This window comes from Perna viridis, chromosome 12 (genome assembly GCF_037379345.1).
Source record: "Perna viridis isolate PV_CMFRI_1.1 ecotype Kerala chromosome 12, ASM3737934v1, whole genome shotgun sequence".
NCBI classification, from domain to species: Eukaryota; Metazoa; Mollusca; class Bivalvia; order Mytilida; family Mytilidae; genus Perna; species Perna viridis.
Window position 1 is genome coordinate 23,880,699 of NC_142456.1, and position 22,317 is coordinate 23,903,015.

Below are 22,317 nucleotides of genomic sequence, written 5' to 3' on the forward strand. Positions count from 1 at the left end.
TTTGTTACATTTCACCATTTCCATTCTTTTTTTCTATTACTTGAATCTTAAGTCGGCTTATCTTAGTTCAACACATATTTAAATAGCACTCCTGAAAAGAATCTTGCAAAATATGATTCATGGTTAGAAAGCCTACATATTTTTATTTTTGATATTTTGTTAAAATGTCATAGTAAACAGAAAGTAACATTTGGCTTTTCATATAACCCTTGTTATACAGTACATTCTATATAAAAATTATATAGAATGTACTGTAGAATTCAAAATTAAGGGAGAAAACTCTGAAATAACACTAAAATACAATAGAAACTATTGGATTTTCCGTGTGGATTGTCTCTTAAGAACCAACAGATTGGAATGAATAATTATACATTTCAACATATAGACCTATAAAGCACTTAATAACAAAAATAAAAATATGTAGCCTATTTTTAGGTGTATCACATTTTACAGAATTTGCATGATTCTAACAAAGACTGCCACTTAAACAAGGAGCATTTTGATGTCTTTCTAAGTATCAATATAATTGTCTGTTCCTGCTTCTTGTGCATTCTAGAAATTTCTAGCTCTGCATGTTAGTTCCATTGATTAATTCCACTGAAACGTCTTTTTTTTCATTGTGCCCCCATCTTTAGGTGTCCATATTTATGTGTGGATGTCTGTCCTATAATTTTTTATCCCACAAATCTTAGAATCCCTTCATGAAATTCAGCTTGATGCATTAGTGAAATTTAATTGCATAAATCTCCCTCAATTTTTCAAAGGAAAATTTGAAATTTAGCAAGCAGCTTTAGTGTAATGTGTTTTGTAAAATTTTATTGCATAACTCTCCTCAAACCTATATAGGAAAGGCTTGAAGTTTAGCATGCAGCTTCAGCATGATGGGTTTTGTAAATTTTTATTGCTTAGTTTTATCCAATCTTTTTGAAATAGGAAAGATTTATGGTTGGTAGCTTGTTATGTGTGTGTAAATTAATATCTTTCTTTGGTATAAAGTTGAGATAAGATCACAGTATGAAAGAAGTAAATAAGATATTTTAAATTGTGTTATGGGCTGCATTTATGTAAGGAATGATTGTAATATGTTTTGATCTATGAATAAATTACCTGAATTATATCATGCACACTAAATAACTCACATAGCCAGATTTTTTCAAGTGTGCATCAGGTGTGTTAAAGTCAATTCATGTAGAACAAATTATTCTTCATTTCAAAATTTTAAACAAGTAAATTATGTAAACAACTTCAATCAACATCACAATCATGTAGTAAAATTATGACTATGGGATGATAAACAAAAAAATATCAACCAATCAGGTTTGATGTTACATCAAAACTTATTTTATTGCAGATTATACAGTACCATCAAAATTTTGGTATTATACACAGTATTGTGTTGGATGAAGACTTTGTTTCACCTGAGGCTCCTGAAAGGTATGTGTGGTTACTGTAAATTCTGGATTATTAATAAGATTTGTTTTGTTAAAGGGAAAGATCACCTTTGCATAAAGGTAGGCTTTTATGATAAATCATACCCACATAAACAAAAATAAATAACCTTTAATGCAAAATGCACTTTTATAAAATGCTCATGGCTATGCAAAGTTCAAAATCTTTGAAATATAAGGGGATGGCCATCTTGCAGAACTCTCCTATCTGAAGGAAGATCATAAGCAGAATTTATTGATTTTTACCAATAGCTTCTGATTGGCTCTTGATGTCACTTAGTTGGTTTGGTACTGATACAGGTACTGCAAATTATATATAAACAAAGAATATTCTGTAAAAATTTGTGCGATCCTGTTTATCTAATCACCAAAAACATGTTGTCTTGTCAAGCTTTCTATGGCACGAATTATAAAAGAGAAATGTTCAATTTTTTTTTACTGGCAACACGAACATTCTTTGAAAGTAGCCATTAGATTTTCCTCAGACATACTAGTCTTCTGGCGGCATATCCTATTGTTCGTCAATATTGTCTTACATTTGCTTACATGTTGTGCCTCAGTCTCTTCTTCTGTTTATTTTGGGTTGAAATAATAAGTGAAAAGTCCCAAATTCGTGATTTCTTTGGACATCGTAATCAATTACCTATTTAATTTCACTTTACAAACTGACTTTGTGACGTCACAGCTCAACCAATCATGGTGGCGCCCATAGGCATGGGAAATTCAAATTCCCTAATTATAAATAGTGATTAATTAGTTAAGAAAAGGTAATTATTTTGTTTCAATTTAATTTTCATGAACATTTTACAGATTAGTTTTGATATTTATGACTTGCACAATAGTCTTCTCTTTTAATGGCAAAAATGTAGCTTGTTTGTGATGGGAATAATCATGGTATGACATCTCTGAAGCAAACTTTTTCATAATAACTAAGATTAAAGTTGTATTTTGGTCTAAAATGATTACTGCACAGAGTTTTTCAAGAATTTGCAGTAATTTAGTAAAAGAGGATCCATTTATGGTTTCACCAAATTGAAAGAAAATTAACCATTTTCATACCTGTACATGCAAAGTGGGGGTAAATAGTGATAGGGGTGTATGTCTAATTTAGGGGTTTCACATAGCAAAACATGGACTTTTTTTATTTAAGAATATGTGGACATGGGGGTACCCATCTCTTCTCCATTACTCCTCTTAGACTGCTAAATGGAATTCTGTGAAACTTTCACAGTCTTATATTTAACATTGAACATGTGCACCTTCTATTTAAGATTTTAATTTGAATTTTTTTAGGGTCTAACATCAGCAAACATGGACATATTTTATTCCCTGATATGAGATACCCATCTCATATTGGAAACTCATTCTACACAACTGAACAGAATTTAATGAAACTTTAACAAAATCTTTATTACATATTATCATTGTGCACCCCCCTTTTTTTTATTTTGATCCAAAACAATGAGGACGCCAAAAGGTCCATTTAATGAGCACTGCTTGTAGTTTTTCTAGTATTTTGGCTGTCGTTATGAAAAATATTAATGTCATATTCTTCCCTTACTGCTTAAAAAACCTTTAAAATGTAATATTGCTGTTGTAGCTTTGATCCTCTTGTTGGTATGAGAAAAACAAAAGACCAGAGTCTTAAAAGTATTGGTAAGTCTTGGTTATAAACAGAATCTATGCTGATTAAGGAGGTAGACCTAAGATGAGGGACATAACTCTTGAAATCAGTGATGTGTTTGTATCCTATTCAATTTCATCATAGCCTATCAAGATTTCATTTGAAACAGAATCAGTTTAAGTTTCTTTGATGCTTACTTGGGATTGATGTAAAATGCTGAATACAAATGTTCTGACGATTTGCAAGAGTTATGTCCCTTACCCTAGGTCTACCACCTTAAATCAAAAGAAATCTCATTAGCTCATATACATGTATACAGTACATAATTTAAGAACATATTAAACGAAAAAAAATTTTGTTACATGTAATAAAACAAAAAGTTTACTATCACTGAAACTAGGTACAGCATTATTGAATTGTCTCGTACATTTGGGTATTCACAGTTTGATGTGATGTTGATGTGAAGTTCATGTGGTGCTGACTTCTCATGAGTTTCATATGAATAGTATTTGCCTGTGTAGACTTAGCTCAGAGTGTTTTAATCAGAAGTTATGAGTACCTAAGCATAAATTCTGTATTTTGATGTTTTGGAGAAAGAGAAAAAAAAATGTTCTGAATGTTAGATGTCTAATCAAAATGAAAAATTATTTGTTTTTTTTTTCGCTGACCTTACATGATTTTTAAAAATAAAACACAGTGAAACCTGTATTTACTGGATCCTAAATAAATTGATAACCTGTCCAAACCAGACTTCTTCTGAAGTTCGTTCATATCAATTTCAATACATTTTATTTGTATAAACTGAACACCCTCCTAAACAGAACAATTCTTTCAGTCACTGGGAGGTTTGGTTTAGACAGGTTTTACTGTACCTGGAAAGAAACTTCCTACATTTTGTTGATTAACATTACTATTTTACTTTTGTTCTCAGTTTTTCCTGTGGTAACAGTGTCAGTCCAAGGAAAACTTCAATATGTTTCACATCACCATGACAACAGAATCAAAGAGAGGCCAAGTGTGGAAGCTAGTAGTATAGAAGTCAAACAAGCAAGTGTAGATACTAGTTTTTTTTTTGTCATCTGGCCAAAAAAGCTTTCAATATCAATCTGAAACATTGAGTCTTTATACTACAGCAAAAATTTGTCCTTGTACTTTGTTGTGATGTTGTTGACGTTGTCTTTCTTGTTGTTTTCCATGTGATAATTAAGTAGCAGTCTTTCTAAAAATCAGTCAGGAGGTGATTCATGCATATCAAAAACACACCGAATTCAGTTTTATTTCTTGTTCAGTAAAAGTTATTGGTCACATAACCAGTCTTACTTTTTCATTTGGCTGGTGCGCTTTTGAGATAAAATTATATAGATTGTACATGAAGTTTGCACTTTGCAAGAGTTACTGTTCTTGATTTGGTTTAATTTGGTTGATTTTAGTGGGAGATGAATGTAAGATTTTCTAAAAAGTGCAGATCTGAATGCAAAAATAATTATCGTTATGTGAATGTATAGCAAATGTAGACTGAAAAAGATCGTTTGTTTGGTGGGTTTTTCTTCACCATGAATCACTTTACCATTGGTAGTGTCTGAACTTTATGTAGACAGGTACTTAAATTGTAGTGAACTAAAGAACTAAATGTCATGAAATTTTGATGTATTGTTACTTGCCACTAGAGGACGCTTGCTATTCAAAATGAGTTCACAAGCCCTACCATTCTGAAAAAGTGGCCATATGGGGTAAATTACTTTGATAGTACTATTGTTCTTGGGTTACCAATTTTCTTGGTTTTCGTGGCTAGACCAATTCATGAAATTTGGTTCCCAACAAAAATGGTTAGAATCCCTGTGTATACGAAAAACCTCAAAACCACGAATTCAAGAATCCAGGAACTTGCCTTTCTTCCATAATCTACGAAAATTGGTATCCACGAATTAGGTGTTTATTTCAAATTAATGTAGAAGGTTTATTTCTTATTCAATTTTGATTTTTTTTTCAATTTGTTTCTTAGAAAGTTCTGTTTTAAGATTATTTCACAGATTTCAAATAGCATTTATCATTTTCAGTCTATAGGGGACCAGATTGGGGCCACAATCTAAAACTTAACATTTTTATTTCTGGTCCAATTTGAATTTTTTTTCATTTGATTATTTGTGGAAATTCCTATCAGAACTTAAGTCCTTGCCCTGTGAGATCCAGTATAGAGATGATACACCAAGAAAAATATTAGACTAGATATTATGGCTGAAAATATTTCACCATCCTAAAGATGCACCTGAAATGCAAAGTGGCTATCTATGGGTGTTTTTGATTTAAATCCATGTCAGTAAAACTAATTGTCCTTGATTGGTCTGCAAACTTCCTCTTTGATAAATTCTCAAATTGTTCATTTATTTTTATTATTCCCGTTTATAACAGGTGAAGAGAAATATCAGATTTCTAGATGTAAAGACTGCTCTCCAGTACTTGGATGGAAACATCACTTGTAAGAAGACTGCAGACAGATCAGGTGATAACTAGTGATTGTTTTTATTGTCCATCTTTATGATGTATCACTACTGAACTGTCTGTACATAATAACTTATGTTAAAATAGTTGTTGTGATAGCAAAGGAGACTCCATTCTATGGTAAAATGGTTGTTTGATAGAAGGAGACTCCATTCTATGGTAAAATAGTTGTTTGATAGAATTAGACTCCATTCTATGGTAAAATAGTTGTTGTGATATATAGAAGAAGAAGACTCCATTCTATGGTAAAATAGTTGTTGTGATAGAAGAAGAAGACTCCATTCTATGGTAAAATAGTTGTTGTGATAGATGAAGGCACCATTCTATGGTAAAATAGTTGTTGTGATAGAAGAAGAAGACTCCATTCTATGGTAAAATAGTTGTTGTGATAGATAGAGACTCCATTCTATGGTAAAATAGTTGTTGTGATAGAAGAAGAAGACTCCATTCTATGGTAAAATAGTTGTTGTGATAGATGGAGACTCCATTCTATGGTAAAATAGTTGTTGTGATAGATGGAGACTCCATTCTATGGTAAAATAGTTGTTGTGATAGAAGAAGAAGATTCCATTCTGTTTTGTAGTTGCTTTCTTATTTTCGTTTTAGAATACCATATTAGGCATCAATTGCACAAAGCATTGTAAGTGGTATGTTGATTGTGAATAATGATGTCAAAATGGAAAATAGCATTATGACGTCAAAACTTACAATCAATTTTACACTTACGATTTTTTGTGAAGTAGGCTGCAGAAATGTAAATGGCAAAGTGGTGGAGAAAAGCATTTCTTTCATTTGATATTAAGCACAGATTGTTTATTTGTGATAACATTTTAGTTTTTGCACAGACACTATCACTATTATAATTCATTTTATAGGAATATTGTACTGACATGCCAGTTGTCTGTAGGACATATTATGATATACAGCTGTTCCTATGTCTTGTCTTTCTGTCTGTTTATTTGCCAAAAATATGGCTAGTTTTTTTTTTCAATTTTTACTTAATTACAAGAATGAATAATGATGCGTAATTGATGAAATCATGCCCCTGCATCATTCTAACTTTTTTAAACTAAAATATTCAAAGCTAATTTTTATTATTTCATGCTCAAACATCTGTTTCTTTTTGCTCCAATCCAATGCCAGAAGATTAAATACAAAAACTAATTGTTTATAAGAAGTACTCGTCACCAAAACTACCAAAAAAGGAAGCATAATCTATCATTGAGAGGTTCTACCATGTGCAATACAAGGAATGAAAACTCTTTGTTTTTTTGGTATTTTTGAAATTTGTAATACTGCAAATTTTGATAAATTTGATAAATAAGATCTGATATAATTCGAATGAATTTTTTATACAAATGTTTTTGGTTTTTCTTTTTTGTGTACTTGGAGTTATCCATTGACTTAAATTGGTCATCTGTATTCTGAATATGCTCATAGTCATTTTATGTATAACTCAGTTTTCTGTAACAGGTGATAGTACAAAGTCCAGCCAATGTTTTTATCAGCTTACACAAATATTATTACAACTGTCATCAAAAGATCTAGATATTATAGCTGACAAGTTCTTCACAAGTCAAACAAGGTATCGTCAACAATGTTCCGATAACATGAAATAAAAATTGTTGAACTTTGAGTGAAACACAATTGGTCTACTCCATTTTAAGGAATATGTTAATTTTCACCTGTGTCATGTTTGTAGTCTTATCTAGCTAATTCTAAGGAATCATAACCTGTTATGTTTCATGTTGAATTTTACCAATTTCTCCAATTCAAAACTTTACTAACAAACTGCATTGGATAGCCAATAAAATTGAAATTCATAGACAAGGTATACCCGCAGTGCTTACTTCCATTTATAAGGAAAGTTAAGGTTGATGTATCAGAGTGGCTTAAGTTGGGTAATTTTTCCTTTCCCCAAGTGTACAAACTGACATGAACACACAAAATTCTATATTATCATATTTGGTTTTAGGATATCAACTGACCAAGCTATCTTTCTAGATGCTTTAAGCATTGTGAACACTGATGTTATACAGAATATCATTGCTAGGAAGATTTTGATGGTTTCCAATCCAGATCATGTCCTCATAGCCAGACTACTTACACATATAGTTGGTTGTAAAACACCCCCAAGTGAGGTATGATGTACTTCATCTTTTCCATTTTAAAAAATCTGTCAATCCATGTAAAAAAATAACAGCTATTGTTTAAGGCAATTTTATCAGAAGGGAAGTACTGTTTGTCCAAAGTGAGGAACCAAAGACCTGAATTTCTTTCATTACTATTTCTTTCCCAAGGGTTTAAATTATGTTTTTCATTTTAGTTTCAGTTGTGCTGTGAAATGTTTTGCTTTGTTTTTTGCCTTTCCTTTTACCTTCTGGCATTCAATTAACTGCCACTCTTGTGTTTGAATCTTAATCTGTCCTTATAATATTGCAAATTGATTTCCATCTACATTATAATAGTATATCAGCCATGTCTTTGAAAAGAGGATGTGTTTGACATTGTACTTGAGATATTTTTCAGATGATCATTACACTATTTGAGGAGATGATATTTACAGAGACGTCACCTCAAAAACATTTGCCCATGGACTTGTACAATAGAATACTGTTAGCACTCGGGTCTATAGCCAATAAATTATCACTGACTGGTCAGGAGAAGAGAAGTTTACAGATTGTCAATGTTATTCACAGTCGCTTGGGAATGCATGGTATGTGTTGGTACAGTGTACATATCTGAATTGTTGAACCGTCCTGTTGGGTGCCTATGTTTTTTTGTCTGCAGTTTTGTTTTCCTGATTTTCAGTTTGTACTTATAATGGTATTTTTTTCTTCCGTTACACAAGGGGGACCCATCTCTTATCCATTACTTTTCTTATGTCACTGAATGAAATGAATGAATCTTTAACAGAATTCTTATTATATGTTCCCATTGTGTACCTCCTTATTTAGATTTTGATCCGAGTCAATATGGAGGTCAAAAGGCACATATTGTCAAGTTAGAGAGCATTGTTCACAGTTTTTCTAGTTTCAAGCTATGACTGTTCACATTTCAGATTCCTGGAGTTTCAGACAAAGGAGGTCTCTGTTGACAGAATCTGAACAGATTGAAACTGATGGGCAGAAAGTTGTATTACTGGAATCTCTTGGCAATGCCAGACTTGATATGTCATATGAATACATCTTATCACATGTAAATTCCACCAATTCTCCATGGGTCAAAAGAGCTGGCTTACATGCTTTGCGGAAATACCATGATCAAAAGGTAACTTTATTTTTTAATTTCTGTGTGCAATCAAATGATATTAAATAAAAATAGAAAATTTATACTTGGATAAGTATGCAGTAAAAAAGATAAGTTTTATTTTAAATTTTAACGTGTAGTACTTCAGGTTGATAAAATCAAATTACAGATTTTATTAATCTAGTGATATATAGGATTTCCTATGAGAGAACAGCCAATGTGTCGCTGTCCATGGTCATTGTGGTCATGTGGTCTCTGAGGTTGTATATGCATTTAATGAGCTGGATCAGAATTTTGTGTTAATTTATTCGAAATTATTGTTTTTTTTTTATTCTATTTGTGTTTCTTAGGATGTTTCTTGAGATGTAATTCTTTATAAACTGTACACTATTTTTTATTTCCATATTCATCAGTTTTCCTTCTGATATTATCGTTGAAACTGTGGTATGACTTTTTTTCATGTTTTCTGTGTTAAGTAGAATTTATTCTTAGGTATAAAATAGGGTTAATGGTATCTATGGTTTTATTGAGCATTTTTCTGTAGGTCGTTGATATCATGCTGAATACAGCACTACATGATATGGATGAGAGTGTGAGATATGAAGCTCTACTACAATATCAGTCCCATCCCAGATCAAAGGCTGTTTTCCCTAAAGACAGGTTAGTTTTTATAGCAAATTAGTTCAATATGATGGGAATTTTATCTATTTCTAGAACATGTGTCTAGTAGATGACAGTATATATTTGAATATAATATCTTATATCGGGTAATTTCTGCAAAATATTCTTATACCTTGTTCCTCAAAATCGCAAAATTTTACACCTACCAAAACCTGCCATACAGAGGAATTAACATTTAGAAAAATTGTTATATATAAGTGGTTGTAAAATAATGGATAATGGCATTAATTTTTAAGGGTTGGAACAAAACAGATTTTAGATCCTGTAATAGGTATTGAAGACATTGAAGCCCATAGCAGGCCAAGAAGACAGCTATCTACTGATATGTTAGAGTTTAGAATGAAGTCTCCCTCTGTTAATTGGAGGAAATCAGTCGGTTCTACCTCAGTAGGAGCCTCCTTTGGTGTAACCATGGCAACCCTAATGGACCTTACAGTTGGTGAGTCTTAAAATTGATTTAAATACCCTAACCCTATAAGTGGATGGTATATTGGAATCACCATGTCTGTCTGTCCTGACTCTCCATATGTCTTTCTATCTGTCTGAATATCATAGCAAATATCTGGACTCCCAGTAGAGTGAATGATTACAAATTTGGCAGGAGACTTTATAATGATAGGATATACATTGTAAGCAGTTTTTGTTGATATCCAATATCAACTTTTCATTGTTTTTTTTTTTTTTAATATTTCATGATGTGTATGACAATGTATACAACTACATATTACATATTATATTTCATATACAAGGGAAACTGTCTAACCCAAATTCCTTTTGGACTAAAATTTGTTCAGTATAGGCAGGTGATTGGTTTACTGAGGTTCAAAATACATTTGAACTGTCTAAAGGGGTTTTAATGTTTTAACCGTTTATATTTTAGTTTCATGTTTTATGAAAAGATAGTTAATTATGGAGGTAGATCTAGGGTAAGGGGCATAACTCTTGAAATCAGTGATATGTTTTTATTATATTCAATTTCACCAAAGTCTCTCAAGCTTTCATTTGAAGCAGAATAAAATGAATCCAAGTTAATTAGATGCTTACATAAGATTGATGTAAAATGCTGAATACAAACGTTCCAATGATTTTTAAGAGTTGTGTCCCTTACCCTAGGTCTACCTCCGTAAGTTTTACCTTAGAAGTTGATGTCATTAGAAGATTTATAATTTAGCTAATAGTTTAATGAGGGTAAATTGTGAAATTTTAGTTTTATTTTTACTTATTTTGCGGTAAGACCTGTAGTGCAAAAATTAAACTGTTGTGAAAATTTTCAAAAATTTCCAGTTCACAGTATTTATTTATGACAGTATTTTGTATGGATCACTGTGTAGATGTTACTTGTAGGTCCTTTGAGCAGTAACCTCAGTATTGATATGCAGCAGGAAGCTTATACACGTCTACATCTTGGCGTAGTAAACGAGAACGTTGATTTCTTTTCTGGTAGAATCTGTTTCAAAGGAAGCACCAAATATGATATAAATGTTTTCAATGAATGTGAGATGAAGGACATGGCCACCAAAGCCGCAGAGTTTGACAGAAATATTCAGGAAATTGTTACAGACTTGGTGCAAGGTGTGGACAAGTTCAGAGATGTACTGACAGGTGCTCCATCTGTACGAGATGTCGTTATGGACATGATATCAACCCTTGAGGGGCTGCCTCAAATGGTAAGAAATTTCATCATCATTAAAAAGAAAGATGTCTGGCACAATGAACCACTCTTACTCAATATCATATGAGTAGAAATTTATCAACTCAACTTAGGCCATAATAAATAAAATTCTTAGATTCTGATCCAACTTTTTTGAAAATTAAAAAAAAATGTTTCTGCAGTAACCATGGTAACTGTGACTCATAATGAAAAAAAACTAGCATTCTTGTTATCAGTTATGTGTGCTTGGAGCTCAGTTTTACCAGCACAAATGTATTAACAGCTCTATCAAAGTTAATGTATCACTACTGCTATACCCGAACCAGTTTTCATCCATTTGGAACCTTTTTTAAAAGAAATAGCAGCGAAAAGTATGGTTTAAAAACCAAAAGTTACTAAATGATGATAATTATAAATGGGATCCGGATATGACACAGAATATTTTCAGAAAGTTGATTCTGGGATTATTTTTCAAAACACATTTTGAATATAAAAAAAAAATGGGGCAGGGGTTGGTTAGGGTTGAGAATCCAAGAATTTTTAAATCTTGGCCTTAGCAATTGATGGGAATATTTTGTTCTCTATGTCAGTTAACAAGAGTTTTAAAAAAAAATGTTATTAGAAAACTTTGTCAAGAATGTGTTGTCTTTTTGTTTTAAGTATGTCTGTCTGTTTGTCAGCAGAAGTTAAAGCAAATTCTTCTGATTCCAAAAAGGATTTGATGAACTTTATAGGATTTTCAGTTGTACATGTCATTTGGATTTGAAAAAAAAGTTCTACCAAATAGCAAGTGCATTTGGGCCTTCACTGATATCAGAAGTTGAAATAAACACTATCTCTCTGGCCCACGATAAGCAAATTTCACAATGGGCAAGTCAAGTCAAACAGATGTTGCCCATTGTGCCACCTAATTTTGGATGTTATTTTTGTTAACATATAACGAGGGGAAGTAGACTTAAGTTTAACTGTTGGGAAAATTTCTTATTTATACCTCTGTGAAATGACTAGTTTAAAGATGTTATGTTATATTTTTTTCACATGTGAGCTGATAAATGTATCATTGATCAAAATCTGCAATGAATAACTACTTGTACGTTTTTTTTTCTTCAGGTTACAGAATCCAGATACCATGCTAGTAGTGTATTGTCAGTTATAGGACAGGTGGATCAGAATGAGTTAGCTCCCTTTTTTCAACCTATTCAAAACTTGATACAGAGGCTGTCTTCCTTACTTACAGATGTCAAAACAGATGTGACGAATTTCTATAATGTATGCAAACAAATATGTTTATTTATAATTATTTATCAACTTATAAATATGTATTTGTTAAACTTCTTCCAACATATAAAGAAACAACAAATGTTCACAGAGAAGATATGTTATGGAAAGAAAATATGCATACATGTATGTGACTGAAGTATGATAATTTATAGCACTGTGTAGGTGACTGGGAGTATAACATCAGAACTAATCTAAAAACTGACTTGTAATGCTTGTTTCACAAATTTATAGCCAAACCTGTCTTAAAAGACTTAATTTAACTATAGTGCATTTTATGTAAGATAAACCTGTATATAAATACCATCTGTTTAATGTGACCAAGATATTGCTTCAATGACCACTCAAGACTTGATTTGACTGTAGAGCCTTGAATAATCACTTAAGGCAGATTTAACTGTAGTTTAGAGCTAGGAATATAAATGAAAATAACTATTATTCAGAGTTTGTTAGAGCCATTAACAGTGGTGATCCCATACAACACCAGAGTTATCTACCTTGGTGTATCTGATGTCATTGACGCTCTCAAGTTCTTTGTCACTGATCCCAAGTCATCAATGGCCAAGATCCATAAAGGAGTAACTCAGTGAGTATTTACTGTGGGCTTAAGAACTTTTTTCTTTCATATTCTGTTCTGGCTATATCATAAAATATTCTGACCAAGTCATATAGTACTCTGGTTTCATATTTTATTTGTGATGTATTTATTTTTGTGGCTTTTGTGGGCAGAATGGGACTACTAAATTAAGAATTTAGCAAACAATTATGTTGATGAATGAAAATCAACTCAGATTGAGAGATAAAACATTTTAATCAGGGTATCATACAGGTGTCATACAGGAAGAAGCCATATCGAGCAGCTGACATTCTGTCACCCCTTATTTGTTTAATTAAACAGCTTATCAATGTTTATTAGCGAGTATTTGCCTTGGGATCTGAATTGTGAAATGTCCATGTTAACCATAAATATTATTGTTTGAGTGACATACGATATTCTTGGATGTTTCCATCTCTCTAATTTAAACAGATTTCCTAAAAGTGACATTTTGGTAAACGTGTATAATATATCATATACATTTCTTCCCTTCATAAATAAAAATTCTATTTTGTCTCCCGCGACATGTCACCAGAGGACATGGAAATACCGGGCGTCCGTCTGGGTTTTCCACACTTTTTTTGTAATGCTCCTACCAAATAAGTTTGTTTTTGGTATGTAGCCTTAATATGAAAAGTTACAGATTAAGCTTGACTTTCTTTTATGGTTGAATGATTTTTACAGAAGTTACAGTCCTTGGATTTAGAAAATTTCAGTAAATTTTAAATTTTCCACGTTTTTTGTAATGCTTTTACCAAATGAATTTATCTTTTGTATGTAGTTTAACTATGAGATGTTACAGATTAAGTTTGACTTTGGTTGAATGATTTTTACAGAAGTTATGGCCCTTGGATTTAGAAAATTTCAGGAAATTTAAAGAAGGGAAATTGTTGGTTGAAATGTCACTTTTTATGCGGAGAACATTGGAACGCTGTTCTTTTATCTCAATTTGCAGTGTTGTGAATTATGTATCCACAAAATAAATGCCTTCAAAATGTTTGTTTTTATTCGTCAGCAATATAGTTTTACTTGAGCCATTTTTACCCTGGACATAAAACAATTACTTAAATATTTATATTAAACCCCACTCAGTGTGTGGATTGTCTGTCTGTCTGAAATTTATTGCAATTTTCTCAGTAAAGAGACAGGAAAATTCCTATTTTTAGCAATTTAATATTTCCTAATCTTATCCATAGATGAGATAAAACATGTGACATTTGTGACATCTTAAAATTAAAAAAAAAAATAACAGTGAAATTTCCTAAGTTTTCTTTATCATTTTACAAACAAAATAACTTCATTTTAGGATATCTGTAGCAGTAAACACTCTGACCAGCACCAGGACTAAAATTCAGGAGGCCACTTTTATTCTTAAAGGTATCAAAATGTATTTGATATAAAACAAGTTATAATATCTTTCTTTGCCATATACAGTACTGAAATATTACCCATACCTTTTTTGAAACATTACCCATAGCTTTTTTGAAACATTACCCATACCTTTTTGAAACATTACCCATAGCTTTTTTGAAACATTACCCATAGCTTTTTGAAACATTACCCATACCTTTTTGAAACATTACCCATAGCTTTCTATGCACTCTAATATCAATATAACATACTTTATTTTATGAACAGACAATATGATGGGTTGTATGATACTGGAAATTTATTTGTAGAATTTAAAAAATACTCACCTGTCTACTTCTTTGTTGCTATTTCCTTGAATTGAAAAACCAATTTTTTGCGTACTTGATAACCCTTCCACATTAGAGGGGAGACTCCCACAAAATCAATGAAAAATATAGAGTAAATCTGTAATGCTGTGAATACTTTAATTCATGGATTAAAGAAGAAACACAAATTTGTGGATTCTTGAATTTGAGGTTTTGAGGTTTTCAGTATACACATCAGTCGGATTCTCCTTTTTGCTAGGAACCAAATTTTGTTGTTTGGCCTACCCAGGAAAACCATGAAAAATTAGTACCCCATGAACAATTGTACTTTCACAGTATTAGTAGAAGGTTTTTAGTTAAAATTACTATATTTTCTGAGAATAGTACTAAATTAATTTTTTCATAAAAAAATAACTTTTATGTAAAAATCTCCCACTTGAGACCGTGTCATTGGTGGAGAATCTCCAATTTTAATTGTTCAAAAGGTTTTCAGGTATTTTTTGTAACTAATGCGAGTATTAGCTTTGTTTAGTTGTTTTGTTAAAAGTTGAATGCACTGAATGTAAAGTCTGTTTATATGTTAAGTTTAAGTATTAAAATAAGACAAAATTCAGAAATTCCCTTCATAGAAAATGACTACCAACATTTGATCTCATCAAGTCATCTGAAATGAGGGAATTTTTTTCCACTGAATGGTTCTAATTGTTTTTTTGTAGATGTAGAGTCTTTTTTTGATCTTGGTAGGTTAAAAAAAAAAGAATTTCACTGTTTTGTAAATTGTATAACTGTACTATGCTTCACTTATTGATTACTCTCAAAGAAGATAATTCAGTTCTTTTTTAATTTCTAAATAGACGTGAATCCTTACTGGTGGGATCTTGCTACAGAGTATATAATCAATGAGGACTTGTCTTCTAATGTAACCTTGACTGTAAAGGAAGACGGACAGGCGTGGACAGAACCAGAATATCTTCAAAATGAAGATCCCATTGTACAGTTCACAGGAAATCGTGTAACCGAGGTTAGTATCGTGATTTATCAGCAACTTCATTGTTTTTCCATTTTTCTTACTGACTGATATTTTCTGTTTCAGGCTACTGTTGTGATACTAAAAAATATCAACAATTTTTATCCAGTGAAAATCATCGGTTCTCTTCAATGCTGCGACATAAGACGCCAGCAAGCTTCTGTCAGATCTGTCTGTCCTTAGCCATGTGCCGAGCCTGCCCCCATGTGTGACCAAGCTCTTGAATCCAATGAAAATGTTGTGTCAAATCCAATGTGATGTCACCAATAAGCAGAATAACATCAATTTTAAACGTTTCGTTAATATATTAAATCCCTCCCTATCGGACTCACTGTGATATTTTCTGTCTTGACTTCAAAACTGATGTTATTCTGTATGTGTTTAAATAGTTATTTTTTGGGAAGTTTTATTGATAACTTGTAAGAATAGTCCAATATCAACAGTGACAGGTTGAATACTCATTATTCATGTGAAAAAAAACACAGACCTGACTTTTTCTGGTCTAGTTTATCACTTTGAATATTCCTTTACACGAGATGTTATCAAGAGTTACAAAAAAAACCAATGGTAAGGTAAATGCACATTTTTTCACTATATGAAAAGAGTGGGGTTTATCTAGTACAACAATTCTAGGTTTTTCATGATTTCAAAGGATTGACTTTTCTTATATATTTGGAAGTCAAAATTTTGTTATTGCCATTTAATTGGGTTTTGTTTATAATTGCAGCAACAGTTAAAGCAGGAGATTGTGGATAATTTGACCTCAATTAATGTGACGGCTCTGTTAGAACCATTAACTTACATGACTGATAACTTTATCAACAAGTCGTATGATCTGTTTGTATGGATAAAGCTGGCTAGAGAAGCACATGCTGTTCTACAAGAGAGGTATTGGTTGTCTTATATACTTGTCTTCTGATGAGGATTTATATGGAAATTAATAGTTACTTTCGATTTTGATACTGACAATATCAAATTCAAAAGTAACTATTATTCTATTTAACATTAATTAATATGCATTTTTGATCATTTTGATGTACTTTTAGCAAAAAAATCAAGTAGTGTGAATAAAAACTGTTGGTGGGTGACGTCATATTCATTCAAAACTCTAACTAAGTCTAATGACATTACCAATACTGGGAATGTTTTGATGGATATTTTCGAATATCTTGTCATGTATGAGAGAAAGAAAAATATCTATCAACAAGATCAAAGGAAAATAGTACAGATTACCGTTAATATGGTATCCTGTAATTTGTTTGTTACTCCACAGGTGGATCCATGTATCAAAACACACTTTGACGTATAATAATGAATTTTAGTTACAAAGTCATCCTGGGAAGTAATTTTCTTAGCTTTTAATTTTGGTTGTGTTTTTTGTTTCAAAAGTATGGGATCAAAAATTGGAAAAATTGGGATGGGCATAGACTTTTTATGGATAAACAAAACTTTGACTCACATTTAAGTAGAAAATGACAAAGACGATAATTTCTTATTATACAGTACCTTTTCCAATTTTTGATGTAGTATGTTCAAAATGCTCATTTTTAATGCTTTTAAAGATCTCGGAGCGCATTCAAGGAGGCAGACCTAGGGTAAGGTACATAATTCTTGAAATCAGTGATATGTTTGTATCATATTCAATTTCACCAAAGCCTATCAAGCTTTCATTTGAAACAGTATGTATTCAATCAAGTTATTTTGATGCTTACATGAGATTGATGTAAAATGCTGAATACAAATGTTCCACTGTACCCTAGGTCTACCTACTCAGTATGCTTTATGGATATCATTACATTGCTTTTTACTTTTATTTTATATTTTAATCACAGTTATGAGAAAGGACAATCCATCATTGATTCCATTTTTGGTGTGAAAGTACATGCTGACTTCCCACGACTTTATCGTGTACCAGATGAAGAATGTACTGGTTCTGGATTTTACCCCTCAGTACTACAAAAGTCAGGAGTCACAGAGTACTCCCATCCTGGTGTTGATCTTATTGCTGAACCAGGAATGGCTGTAAGGAATATTGTTCACCTAAAATCATGTGAAATTAATGTGGTTTTCACATGATACTCACTTAACATAAACCTCATGTGACAAGTTCATATGTTATTCAAGAGAAGGCTCATTTCACAATTCACATGTAATTCACAAGAAGGCTCAATTCACATGAATGTACTTTAATTCACATCAATTTTATTTGCTTAATTCAGGTAAAAATAGTTTTGCTTATGTAGTGTTAAACTTGTATATTACATACATGTATAAACTTAGTTGGCCAACAGATTAATCTTATAGTTTGTAGGAACCAAAAGTCCTTGTTTAAGCTAATTTTAAGACGTTATCCATTCCCATTTTCTTTAGTATTGCCATCAAAGTTGCAACAGGGATAAAACAATTTTATCAATTGTTTAAATGAGTTAGTATTTTCTTTTTGAAGGAAAAATAACATTTGATAAGCATACTTTCAATATTAAGGAGGTAGACCTAGGATAAGGGACACTAGGATAACTCTTACAAATCACTGGAACGTTTGTATTCACCATTTTACAACAATCTCATGTAAGCATCAAAGTTACTTGGACTGATTTTATTCTGTTTCAAAGGAAAGCTTGAAAGGCTTTGGTGAAATTGAATATGATACAAACATATCACTGATTTGAAGAGTTATGTCCCTTACCCTAGGTCTACCTCCTTATGTGGACTTAAGATTGAAGCTCATGGAAATTTATTTATTTATTTATTTTTCAGATTGTAGCCCCTTTTGGAGGTATACTGATGTTAGGCAACAATACAGATGAGATTGTCATTATGACTGAGGGAGGCTCCATAAGGGATACTATGGTTATTATCAGCAATGTCAGACCTAACACTACCATTCTTCATCCCTTGGATACCCTCTACATAGATAGAAAGGTTTGTGTTAGAATTAATTCAAGGTTTGTTGATAGAATATGAGCTGTGATTTATACTTAATAAGATATATTTTGTTTACTTTCTTAGAACCATATTGTATTGCATATTTGTGGTCTTTACTGGGGATATGGGCTCTTATTCCCAAGCAATAGGCCAGCTAGCCTTTAATTCAAGAATGTGACATCCTAATTTAAATATGGTAATTATGTATAATTTTCTCTTATTTTCCACACAGACTAAACTATCTTTGATAACTATAATTTGACATATAGTTCATGACACTTGAGGTCAAATTGCAACTGCTCCAAAAAATTTTAATGTAGATAAAGAAGTTGGTTCAGTAAGGGCAAAAATTGGCCTCAAAAACTAAAGTCTACATGAAGAAATTTTTATGTTGTTTCTCCACTTCTTTAATGTGTTTTATAGTAGATTTGATTAGTTATGGTAATAATCTGAACATATACAGTCATATATGCCTTTCAAACTTGACTGAGATTGAGAAAATCTGTTAAAAATGCAAGAAAAAGCCAATTTTTTTGCAGTTTTTCACTTTTTTAACAATGGCTACATGTATGTTGACTCTTGTGCTTCTTATACTTTCTGTATAATTGTGTTACAACTCGTGTAAGAATATAAAAAGGCATAACTAGAAATATGGTAAAATCATCATTAATGTGTCTTACAACATTAAGTTTACAACATGAACATTTCATAATATTGACACCCTTTTAGACAGGAGTTGTTTCGGTAAGGGCAAAATTTGGCCTATATACATGAAAAAAAATTTATGTTGTTTCTCCAGCTCTTTAAAGTGTTTAATCATAGATTTGATTGGTTTATGGTAATAATATGAACATATACGGTCATATATGCCCTTCAAACGTGGCTGAGATAGGGAAAAAACGACTAAAAAGTTTGGAAAACGCCAAATTTTGTGCAGTTATTCACTCTTTTAACAATGGCCACCTGCTTGTTGACTCTCCTGCTTCATATATTTTTGTGTATGATTGTCTGTTACAACTTGTGTAAAGATATCTTGAGTCAATAGATGTGTGGCCACTTCCATTCAACACAAAAACCATCTTAAAAATTGCAGGTTAAAGTTAAAGGTTTTTGTAAAAATTACATAAATGCATACTGTTATTTCTGGAATAACGTCATAAATCTCGTCAAAAACATCTTATATTCGGTGTTTGCGACCATTTTACTGTACTATTACTACCTAGAAATCAGCTTTAATCAAATTTTCAAAAATGCCTAAATTGTAAGGCTTGAAAGGGGTCCTAACCAAACTTTCTCCTTTTTGGGACAACCAACATGTCCATTTATTGCCATATGACCCTCAGCATCATAACTATTTGCTAGTTATTAATTTAAGGAGATTATAGTGAGCAATGTTTTAGCTGCTTGAGTTAGCTTTTGAAGTGATGGATTTTCAAGTTCTGTATTTTGCATCATATATTCTAATTGATTTCATAATTACATTGTACCTGTTTATATTTAGGTTGCTGCTGGTGTTGTTATTGGTGAAGCTGTAGAATCTCCTTGTAACTTGTCCAATCATATCCATCTAGCTATGTGGAGAGATGGAGGTTCTATAGATCCCACAAGCTTTCTTCAAGGTCGTAATGTCACAATTCCAGAGTGGGTGCAAGAATGTGATGACTTCAAACTGGAGTTTAAGGTAACACTTATAAATATATTTTTATATATCAGGTTTTTTATCTCTGTAATTTTTGAAGATTTGTTATAGCAGCTTATTATCAGCTAAACCAAGCAACCTTCAATGGATTTCACAAAATATAAGTTTAAAATCAATAATATGTTCTGGCAGTGCAATTGAAGGACAGTGATTTTCTCAAGTCGTCACATCCTATTGAAAAAAAAAAAGGTATTGGACTTTTTTTCTTTTGCAAATCTTAAGATATAACCTTTTTGAAATGGAAATGATTACTAAAACAGTGCTTAAACCTGATTTTCTACTGCTCTAAAGGCAAATTCCACTTTTTCAAGTTTGAATTTTACCATTATGAATAATGTTTTACTGTATATTTACTTCCCATTTTGCCAATTGACCTTGCAAAATCTGGCCCCAGTGCCACAAAACTTTTTTTTTGGGCTTTTAATACAGGTGCCAAATATGCCAAAATAAAAATACATCCAAAATTTCAAAATCCAAAATTTATGGTACATACATGTAAGTCATCCAGCTCTAGCCAATTTATAACCAATTTCAAGTACATGTTAAAAAAAGATGATATTGTGTATTAAAATATTTGTTATATATTTTAATATTCCAGGGAGAGACAATAGCTGCTGGTAGCTTGGTGGGTGTAGCAGGAAGGAAAGAAGAGGACACCAGTCCTACCTTAAGTAGTGACAATGTGACTAAGCCAGATGATCTTGACATTACTCTTAATCCCATGTTAGATTTTACAGAATATGTCAGTAAGTATATACTTTTGATTGTGTAAAACACAATTAAAAAATGTCAAGTACACAGCCAAATGTGACACATATGATAATCATATGGTGCTCGATTATATGAGAATCATATGATAATCATATGATATTTAACATATGATAGTCATATGATTCTCATATGTTAATTTTGGCTTGAAAATGTATGACAATCATATGTTTGTGAAAAACATGATTATCATATGATAATCATGCGATTATCATATGTAAAGCGAATCATTTGATTATCGTATGGTGCTCGATTTATATGATAATTATAGGATGCAAACCATATGATTCTCATGTGTGGCACATTTGCCTGTGTATGACCAGGCAAATGTTGCATCTCTTGGTTTTTTTTCTTTAAGAATGTTGCTTATGTTTAAATATTTATGTACTTCTCTGTCTAATAATCAGGCAAAATGTGTATAAGGTGTGACACATGAAGAGAAGAAACCCAGAGATTATATTGCATTTTCCAAGTTTTTATATCTTATAACCTCTAGAAATAACCATTAAAGAGTTTGTAAAATTTTTTTCAAATTTAAATTGGCAGGAAAGCAGTAAAAAATATTTTCATCCCATATGTATTGGGATAATGTTAAAAATCTTTTCAGTTGTTTTCTAGATGAATTGAACATATTTGAGGCAAAAAGGACCAAATTGTGAGAAATGATGTACCACTCATTGCCTGATATTTACCCAGAATAGTACTTATGAGTGTACTGTTTTACCCTTGTCTGTGTGTCCATTTGCAACAAGTTTTTTCACCACAATTTTCTCAGCCACTACTCATCACAGTGGGTTAAAATTTTTTAAGACATTCTTTCTATATGTATGCCATATGTTGGGATCCATTAAAAAATGACTAATTTCCAGTTTACCAAGGACTTTGTTTATTTTCCTTATATCGTAATTGGAAGCAGGGATATCACTAGTGAACCATTGCTTACAGATTTCTTGTTAAATGTGTCTTTTATTGCAAGTCTACATAGATAACTTAATGACTTTTTCATAAACTGATGATTAAGGAGGTAGACCTAGGGTAAGGGACGCAACTCTTAAAAATCATTGGAACGTTGGTATTTAGCATTTTACATCAATCTTATGAAGCATCTAATTGACTTGGATTCATTTTATTCTGCTTCAAATGAAAGCTTGAAAAGCTTTGGTAAAATTAAATATAATACAAACATATCACTGATTT

General features: G+C 31.7%; 1 protein-coding gene across 1 annotated transcript in view; it reads left to right on the forward strand.

Annotated features, from left to right (window-relative positions):
- The window catches only part of LOC148601762 (uncharacterized), a 247,117-nt gene that overhangs the window by 11,655 nt on the left and 213,145 nt on the right, over window positions 1–22,317 (forward strand). The window contains exons 7-26 of the mRNA XM_088556149.1: window positions 1,352–1,434; window positions 3,049–3,104; window positions 4,004–4,119; window positions 5,482–5,572; window positions 7,045–7,156; window positions 7,547–7,712; window positions 8,101–8,287; window positions 8,633–8,841; window positions 9,365–9,480; window positions 9,738–9,940; window positions 10,846–11,168; window positions 12,263–12,421; window positions 12,874–13,016; window positions 14,332–14,402; window positions 15,556–15,722; window positions 16,456–16,616; window positions 17,561–17,750; window positions 18,486–18,650; window positions 20,155–20,334; window positions 20,951–21,098. Of these exons, the coding sequence (XP_088412275.1) occupies window positions 1,352–1,434; window positions 3,049–3,104; window positions 4,004–4,119; window positions 5,482–5,572; window positions 7,045–7,156; window positions 7,547–7,712; window positions 8,101–8,287; window positions 8,633–8,841; window positions 9,365–9,480; window positions 9,738–9,940; window positions 10,846–11,168; window positions 12,263–12,421; window positions 12,874–13,016; window positions 14,332–14,402; window positions 15,556–15,722; window positions 16,456–16,616; window positions 17,561–17,750; window positions 18,486–18,650; window positions 20,155–20,334; window positions 20,951–21,098 (3,046 nt within the window). The remainder of the gene's footprint in view (window positions 1–1,351; window positions 1,435–3,048; window positions 3,105–4,003; window positions 4,120–5,481; window positions 5,573–7,044; window positions 7,157–7,546; window positions 7,713–8,100; window positions 8,288–8,632; window positions 8,842–9,364; window positions 9,481–9,737; window positions 9,941–10,845; window positions 11,169–12,262; window positions 12,422–12,873; window positions 13,017–14,331; window positions 14,403–15,555; window positions 15,723–16,455; window positions 16,617–17,560; window positions 17,751–18,485; window positions 18,651–20,154; window positions 20,335–20,950; window positions 21,099–22,317) is intronic.